Source organism: Chiloscyllium plagiosum, chromosome 37 (genome assembly GCF_004010195.1).
Source record: "Chiloscyllium plagiosum isolate BGI_BamShark_2017 chromosome 37, ASM401019v2, whole genome shotgun sequence".
In the NCBI taxonomy this organism is placed as follows: domain Eukaryota; kingdom Metazoa; phylum Chordata; class Chondrichthyes; order Orectolobiformes; family Hemiscylliidae; genus Chiloscyllium; species Chiloscyllium plagiosum.
The window spans coordinates 18,111,471-18,121,017 of NC_057746.1; the positions used below are offsets into that span (position 1 = coordinate 18,111,471).

At 44.7% G+C, this 9,547-nt stretch overlaps 1 protein-coding gene across 1 annotated transcript in view; it reads right to left on the reverse strand.

The window, feature by feature from the left end:
- Window positions 1–2,262: 2,262 nt before the first annotated feature.
- LOC122541248 (complement C5-like) overlaps window positions 2,263–9,547 on the reverse strand; it is an 11,661-nt gene continuing 4,376 nt past the window's right edge. The window contains exons 2-5 of the mRNA XM_043677865.1: window positions 7,189–7,390; window positions 5,200–5,371; window positions 3,661–3,731; window positions 2,263–2,355 (exon numbers count right to left, since the gene is read on the reverse strand). Coding sequence (XP_043533800.1) covers window positions 2,263–2,355; window positions 3,661–3,731; window positions 5,200–5,371; window positions 7,189–7,390 — 538 coding nt within the window. The remainder of the gene's footprint in view (window positions 2,356–3,660; window positions 3,732–5,199; window positions 5,372–7,188; window positions 7,391–9,547) is intronic.

Sequence of the window (9,547 nt, forward strand, 5' to 3'; positions counted from 1 at the left end):
AAATATTCTGGGGGGTTGGGGGGGGGTGGGATGTGGGGAACCATAGATTTAAAGTAAGAGAGGAAAAGTTTAAAGGAGATGTGTGAGGTACTCAGACAATAGTAAGGATGTGCTGGCAGGGGAGGAGATAGAAGCAGATACGATAGTAAAGATGAAGAGGCATTTAGACAGACACATGAACAGACAGGGAACAGAGGGATATGGCTCATGTGCAGGTGGTTGGGATTAATTCAGATGAGCATCATGGAGGACATAGACTTGGTGGGCCGAAGGGCCTGACCCCGTTCTGCGCTCTGTATTTCCATTCGGTACATTGACCTGCACAGATATCACATTGAGCTCCTGGCATTCTCTGACGAGGGCTCATTTTCAAGACATGGACAGAATTGGACACTGTCTGATGGTAACCTTCACTCAAACCAAGCATCCACCCAAGTCCATGATATCCCCATTTGATCCATTGGGTGATATTTATCCTCAAAATTCCCACTGTGTACCAATTCAAAGCTGTGGGTCTGCTAACTCTTACTCAACTGTGACCACTTACGCAATTTTATCATGTGGAGCCCAGGACCGTTCAAAATCAACTTTCTGATTGATCTCATCCTCTCTGTTTGTGCACTGAAGGAGGCCATTTGGCCCATCGTGCATCTACTGACTGTGCATATATTGAGTTCTAGATGCACTGAGTGCCAAAATATATCCTGAAATCCTCTCTAAACCTCTGGTTCTTACCTGAAAACCATACCCACCTCCCCAATCAATCATATCTATGTCTCTCTTGAGCTTGTATACCTCAGCCAGGTCCGCACTCAGCCTTCTCTGCTCTCAGGAAAACAATTCAATCCTCTTCATGGATGAACCATTCCAACACAGGCAACATCTTCGTGAATCTCCTCTGTCCCCTCTCCAGTGTAATTACATCCTCCTTCTGTGGTGACCAGAACGGAACACAATATCCCAGCTGTGGCCTAAATAACATCTTGTACAGCTCCAACTATTCCATTCTCTTACCCCCAGTGCTTTGCTGAGTTTCATCTTCAGACAATGCCCCAAGTCTCGTTTGAATCCCCCCATTAATCCTGCCTCCACCCCATTCTTAGGTGCTGCATTCCTGTTCCCTAAACATTCATTGCATGAGGAATGTATTCCACACGCTGCCTTCGTTTTTTTCACCAATCGCTTTCAATCGGACCCTGCTGATCCTGATTCTTCTGCCAATGCAGAAGATTTTCCCAATTGACTCTGTCTATTGCCCTCATGATTTAAAAACACTTCACACAAAAAAAATTCTCTTCTCAGCCGTTTCTTCCTTGGACAGTTTCTGTTTCTCCGATCTACGTCACTGAATTTCCTGATCGCAGGATTTTGACTCATATCTACACCCTCCCTAATGCCTTCTCATTCTTCTTGAGATGTGGTGCCTAAATTTGAGCAAAACACTCTATTTAACTCCCATGCTGCAAGCCTGTGGCAGGGCTCTGACCATTCCATTTTGCTCTTTCCTCAGAAATACTCCGAGCTGAACAGACTGCAGGAGTTTGGTGGCTGCTGAGACTTAACCTTACATTGAATCCTTCAATAAATCTGGGAGGCAAGATAGGTGAATGCAGCTGTCAAGCAATACGGAAATATACAATGCCTTATAGAGTCATAAAGTCATACAGCGCAGAAACAGACTTTCGGTCCAACTAGTCCATTTCGACTATAATCCCAAACTAAACTAGTCCCACCTGCCTGCACTTGGTACATAACCTTCTAAACCTTTCCTATTCATGTACTTATCCAAATGCCTTTTAAACATTGTAACTGTACTCACATCTGCCACTTCCCCTGGAAGTCCATTAGGCACATGAACCACTTTCTCTGTAAAAAGGTTGGCTCTCTTTTTAAATTCTCCGCTCAACAAATGCTCTCTATCCTTGAGATCTCCCACCCTAGGGGAAAGATGCCTACCATTTTCCTATAGCCTTCATTATTTCATAAACTTCTATCAGGTTGTCTCTCAACCTCCTACTCTCCAGAGGTCACAGCCCATCCAGCCTTCCTTTATAACGCAAACCTTCCAAACCCAGTGACATCCAGGTAAATCTCTGTTGAACCCTCTCCAGCTTCATAATATCCTTCCCATAAGTGGGTGAAAAGAACTGGACACAGTGCACCAGAAGAGGCCTCTCCAAGGTCCTGTATAATCTCAACATGATGTCCCAACATCCTATACTCAAAGGACTGAGCAATGAAGGCAAGAAACACAATTTAGGCTTACATTTCAGACTGGATGCTGATTTCGCCACTATGCACTGAATCCAAGCCGTCTTGTTCATCCACACTTGCTAAAACATTACCCTGGGAGTCCTGAATAAAAGACACACATCAGCCATTCATTGCAGTTAAAACAAACTTAAGCAAACATCAAGTATTTTTGAGGGCAAATTCAGCTGCAAAGCTCCATGGTAAAATGATATTAATCATTACTATTAGCTTCATCTGTTTCAATAAATGAAGCTGTTTCTAATTCTAAACTGCTCCTCAAGTTACAATTCAAGGGTTTCTGTCCAATCTCTAGTGTCCAAATTGTCTAATGCCGTTCCTAATCTGTATGTGCATATGTCGCCATGCTATTGTCAAGGACTTCAATAGAGTGTGGAGGATCTTTACCGGAATAGCACTTGGAAGTGAACAGATTCATTTGAGAGACTGATGAAGCAAAGAGTAAGATGATCATGTAAATTTCTCCATAGAACCAGTCAGACTCTCTTTAACATGTCTAAGTGTGTGTCACAGCGAGTGCAGGATTACCCCCGATCTAACAGGATCCATGGGAACAGCATTCATCCTGACCAGGTATTGATACGTTTTTAGTAATTTGGACCTGAGGTATAGAATCCCTACAGCATGGAAGCAGACCATTCGGTCCATTGAGTTTACACTGATCCTCTCAAAGGCATTCCACCCAAACCCACCTCTATTCCCTATCCCTGAAACCCTGAATTTCCCTTGGCTAACCCACCTAGATAGCCCATCCCTGGACACTATGGGGTAGTTTAGCAAGGTCAATCCACATATGCACATCTTTGGACGTGGAAGAAAACTGGAGCACCTGAAGGGAACCCACCCAGCCACGGGGAGAATCCACACAGACAGTTGCCTGAGAGTAGAATCAAACCTGGGTCCCTGGTGCTGTGAGGCAGCAGTGCTAAAGACTGAGCCACTGCTATGATAGGGAGGAAGAGCATTTGTTGGCAGATAGGCCATACTTAGATAAACTTACCCAAATATCTGCAGTGATTAGATTCCCTACTTTGTGGAAACAGCCCTTCGGCCCAACCAGTCCACACCGACCCTCCGAAGAGTAACCCAGCCAGACCCATTTCCCTCTGACTAATGCACCTAGCACTATGGGTAATTTAACATGGTCAATTCACCTGACCTGCACATCTTTGGACTGTGGGAGGAAACCAGAGCACCCGGAGGAAACCCACGCAGACACGGAGAGAACGTGCAAACTCCACGCAGACAGTCACCCGAGGCTGAAATTGAACCTGGGACCCTGGTGCTGTGAGGCAGCAGTGCTAACCACTGAGCCACCATGCCTCATGCAGTAAATGTTGGTAGAATATGGAACTATATCAAGAAAGAAAGTACAAAACCATCACTTACAGATACTTCTATTACAACCGTGGTACTTATGGGATTCAACTCTTCATCAAGTGTAAAGACTTGGTATCGTACTGAAAAAGAAACATGGTTTTCCAAGGTTACTAACTTCAAGTGGAATGGTTACAATCAATGGTGGAACCTTGAAATCCAATCCAAGAAAGTACACACAGAAACAGCACAGCTCCCAAAGATGATCTAACATTTATTTCTTATCCTTCTGAAAACGTTGCTGTCATAAAGGTACCAGTCTCACCTCTCTTGGATTTCCCAAGAGGCAACTGAAACTACACTTAGCCCCAGGCACGACAGAAATGGGAATCAAAATGCATCAGCTCCATCGAAACAATAAGCCCTCCATTATTTCCTCTTGCAAACTGTTGAGACCCCAAGGTCAGGTTATGGTTGCCTGTTGCCATCAAGTGAAACTAATGTCTAGACTCTATAGAATGACATAGTCCTGATGAAGGGCTTTTGCCCGAAACGTCAATTTTACTGCTCCTCGGATGCTGCCTGAACTGCTGTGCATTTCCAGCACCACTCTAATCTAGACACAGTACAGAAGGAGACCACTTGGTCCATCATGCCTGTGCTGGCTCTTTGATAGGGCTATCCAATGGGTCTCATTTGCCTAAATCTTTTCCTATCAAGTATTAGATATAAAAGAAGGTTACTCTTGAATCTGCTTTCATTGTGATTTCCAGCATTTCACAATCAAGGAAGCTGCAAAATAAGTGTCCATGGTGTCGGGGCCAAGGTACTTGCATTGACAAAGGATTGGCTGACTGGCAGAAGGCAGAGAGTAGAGACAAAGGGTCTTTTTCAGGACAGCAACTGTTGACTGTTGGAGTTCTGTACAGGTCTGTATTAGAACAGGACTAATCACATTATACATTAAAGATCTGGATGATCAGGGTATTGTTGCTAAATATGCAGGTGACACAAGGTTAGGTAGAGGGATAGGTAGTGTTGAGGAGGCAGACAGGCAAGAAGGGTTACACCCGAAACATTGACTTCTCCACCTCCTGATGCTGCCTGGCTTGCTGTGTTCTTCCAGCCTCCTGCCTGTCCATGCAGAAGTACTGGGGCAGGCTAAGAGAATACGTAAAGAAGTGTCAGATGGAACGCAATGTGGAAAAGTGTGAGGTTATGCACTTTGGTGGGAAGAATAGAGGCGAAAGAGAAAAAGGCTTCAGAAATCTGAAGTTCAATGGACTTGGGAGTCTTACACCAGGATTCTCTTAAGGTTAACATGCAGGTTTGTTTGCCCTCACTATGTCCAGTATTTCTCCCCAGTCTTCGCGATTGCGTTTGCCACATATTTGAAACAACTTCCATGTATGACAATGACACGTGACACATTCGGGCTCAAATTTTCCTGCACTCTATCAGTGAAAAGTGTTGAGACTAGATCAGTTGCCAATATGCCAACCGACAATGAATTAACACAGAAGATGCCCTTTGCTCACATAACTATTTTGTCCCTGTACGGAGCAGGCAAGCCTGGATGATTGGTCTGTTTGATCTGGAGCAATTGCTTACCAGTTTCGTGAGGTTTGTAGATGGGTTTGTCAGTTATAACATAAATGAAATAAGGTCGTGGTGCCAGTCGAATCCGTGTCTTTCGGGTCACACTAAATGGGATTTCAGCCACCAGCACTGCATAATGTGTTTCATGGGTAATGTCCAAATGCCTGGTCTTTTCTGGAAGAACCTGGGAAATAAAAGTTTTGTGAGTTACTTTAGGGAATACTCACTCTCAACTGCACAATGCAACCATTCCCAACAACAAGGTGGTTAAGGATGTTCAAGATTTGGAGATGCTGATGTTGGACTGAGGAGCAGGAGAGTCAACATTTGGAGCATAAGCCCTCTATCAGGAATGAGACTTGTGGGCCAAGGGGGCTGAGAGATAAATGGGAGGGGGTGCACCTGCAGGGAATGTAGCTGGGGATGGGGGTAACTGGTGAAATCCGCATTGATACATTTAATCAATTTTAATGACAATCTATTTGATCGTGCAACTGGATAATGGATGAAAATAGTGACAGACACTGATGATATGATATAGCCTTACAAAACTCACAATTCATTTTCTTACATTTGTTTCAACAGTTACGAGAGCAATTTGTTAATGAATCTGCTGGGAACTTTACAGTTCCAGGGATGTTAAAAGTTAAGAGGAGAGTTTGCGCAGTCTAGGCTTGGGATTCCTTGTATCTGATTAAGATTACGTGGTGATCTAACTGAGGCTATTAAAATGTTTCAAGGATTTGTCAGGGTAGACAGAAAGAGAGAAACTATTTCACCTGGTGGTGAGTGTCTGGGACAAAAGTCAGAACAGTCATTAAAAATTAAGGCTAGGCTGTTCAGTGGTGATTCGTGGAAACATTTCTTCACACAAAGGTCAACGGAAATCTTCGTGGTGGGAAAACTCCAAGGTACAGTTATTCAGGATGGAATTCATCACCGCATAGCAAAAAGGTGGATTGATTAGGAACAGCCAGCATGGAATTCTAAAGGAGAAGTTGACCTTAATTAACTTAATGGAGTTCCTTGAAGAGGTAATATCAAGGATATCTGAGTGTAGCGCTGTGGATGTGGTGCATGTGGATTTTTAAGTGGAGTTTGATACACTACCAAATGGCAGACTGGTGAGAATTATTACAGCTTGTGGAATAATATGAATAGGAGCAAAATGGATACAAAACAGTCTGATTGGCAGGAAACAGAAGTTTACAGGTAGAAGCTAACAGGCATTTTCCAGGCTGTAGTGCAGCACCCAGCATTCAGCACTGGGTCTCTTACTTTTACTGACTTTTATATATAAGCGACTCTGATCTTGGGTGGAGGGGCAGTCGCAAAATTTTGCTGATGATTCAAGCATTGTAAACTGTGAGAACTCCAGAAAGACATAGACAGTTTGGTGGCATGGGCAGATAAATAGCAGAGTGGGATGGTGCATTTTAGTTGGAAGAACACAGACAAACAAAGCAAAATATGATGCATAATTCTTAAGGGTATGTAGGAGCAGAGATATATATATCGTGTGTGTGTGTATGTAAAAATGGCAGGAGAGTTAATAAGTATACTGAGTTATTAATGAGGCATAGGCTTCAAGAACAAGGAGGTTATGTTGAGTTTCTGTAAGGCACGTATTAGACCTCAGGTGAAGTATTCTGTACAGTTGTCGGTGCCACACTGTAGGAAGAATGGGAACACATTGCAGAGAATGCAGGAGAGGTTTACAAGCGTGTTTCCAGGGATGAGGAACTTCAGTGATGTGGATACGTTGAAGAGGTTGTGATGGTTCTCCGAGGAGGGACGAAGGCTAAGAAGAGATCTGACAGCTTTTCAGCATCATGAGTGGTCTGGATGGAGAAGGGAGGAAGACTGTATTCCGGCTTGGAATGGGATTGAGAAGTGCAGCGGAGGCTTTGGTCTAGTTGGATGATAGAATGGGTTCAAGGGGCTGAAAGGCCTCCCTGTTTTCCCACATTAGTGAACCAAAACCCTCAACAATCGAGTTACCTGCATGTGGATAACTTTGGTGAAGTTGTTTGCCTGGTTCAGGTCGACCTGATGTCTCTGGGACAGTAGGACATCCTGTGATTCCCCTGATTGTCCCTCAAAGTAGACAGTGATGGCAACACTGGCGGGAGCCTTGAATACTTGAACAGTGATCGTCTCGTTCATGCCAATGTGAACCACTTTGGGAGCAGTGATCAAGTATCTAAGAAAGTCAACACAGCACACTGATTCAGGAAATCAGCACTTTCACATACCTGCCCAGTTAGAGCCTGACCTATCTAACAGTATTTCAATCTTCCTGACCGATCTGTTCACCTCCTTTCAAGTAAGTAAATGGATGAGAAATTAAGCACCATCCTTATTCTCCCAATTAGTTGGATGTAATGCTTTCTGGCCCCTTGTGTATCTTCACCCTCTAGCTCTCCATTGCTTTTCCACCATCTACAAGACAGAAGTCAGGAGTGTGATGGAATTCCCGCATGATTGGCACCTCATCCACAAGCATCCACTCCCTCCACCACCAACGCTCAGTCACAGCAATGTGTATCGTTTACAAGATGCATTGTAGAAATTTACCAAAGTTCCTCAGACAGCACCTTCCCAACTGGCAATCAATTCCATCCAGAAGGACAAGGGCAGCAGATACATGACAACACCAGCCCCTGCAAGTTCCCCTCCAAGCCACTCATCATCCTGACTTGGAAAGATAACGCTGTTCATTCACAGTCGCTGGGTCAAAATCCTGGAATCCCCTCCCTGAGGGCATTGTGGTCAACCCACAGCAGGCAGATTGTAACGTTTCAAGAAGGCAGCTCACCCTCACCTTCTCAAGGGGCAACTAGGGACAGGGCAATAAATGCTGGGTCCAGCCGGCAACACCCATATCCCACGAGTAAATAATAACAAAAAACACTCCACTTGCAGCTCCAACAACACTCAAGAAGCTTGACGCCACCCAGGGCAAAGCAGCCCACTTGATCAGCCCACATTCATAAACATTCACACCTTCCATAACTGAGGGTCAGTAGCAATAATGAGTATTATTTATAACATGCACTGCAGCAACTCACCAAGGCTGCTGAGACAGCACCTTCAACTAGAAGGACAAGGGCAGGAGATACAAGGGAACACCACCCCCAGCGAGTTCCCCTTTGAGCCACTCACCATCCTGGTTTGGAAATATATCGCCGTTCCTTCAATCTGCTTAAGCCATGTGGATCTCAAAACTTCGACTCAACAGACTTCATTCTCAGCGAGGAACTGAGCTCTTTTATGCAACTCAACCAATAAAAGACACAGTGATGCTCCATTGTTATTATAAAACCGTCCCTTTATGTTAGCAGGATAAAATGGTCTCAAAGCAAGAAAATAACCCCTGATTTACCGTCACAGAAAATCCAGCATCACAGCTTTTTTTTTTAATATTAGTTCTGTCAAAGGAAGCTTTTCTGTTTGGCTTACGCACATTAATCTCTTGGACGAAGAATTGACAACATGTAACAACTGGGAGTTAAGTAATGGGTCAAAGTTATGAAACTGTCCAGTGTGGGATGATACCTAGACCCCAGGCTTGAGCAATTCAAGATGTCAGCTCATCACCACCACCTCCAGGATGGGCTGTTATTAGGGCTGGGGTTTAGATTAGAGTGGTGCTGGAAAAGCACAGCAGGTCAGGCAGCACCGGAGAAGCAGGAAAATCAACGTTTCGGGCAAAAGCCCTTCATCAGGAATAGAGGCAGGGAGCCTCCAGAGTGGAGAAATAAATGGGGGGGGGTGGGGCTGGGGAGAAAGTAGCAAAGAGTACAATAGGTGGATGGGGGTGGGGATGGGGGTGATAGGTCAGGGAGGAGGGTGGAGCAGATCGGTGGGTAGGGAGATTGACAGGTAGGAAGAGCTTCAAGGCAGAGGAGATGACCTGGGGGTTGCAGTGAGTGATAGAGAGAGACTCATTGAGATTCTTATTAGGGCTGGGCAATAAATATTGGCCCAGCCAGCAGCCCAGTGCGCTGTGAACATGAACGACAATTCACTCTACCATTGGTGCCTATTCAATAAGGGATGCGTAATCCACTCCCTAGACACTCACGAGTCTAATTGCTTGGAAAAGGGAAATCAATCCTGACAAAGGGCTTATGTCTGAAACCTTGATTCTTCTGCTCCTCAGATACTGCCTGACAGGCTGTGCTTTTCCAGCACCACACTCACAAAAGCCAGTTAACGCAGAGCAATCTGTGATAAGGGCTGAAAATGTGTTGCTGGAAAAGCGCAGCAGGTCAGGCAGCATCCAAGGAGCAGGAGAATCGACATTTCGGGCATGAGCCCTTCTTCAGGAATGAGGAAAGTGTGTCCAGCAGGCTAA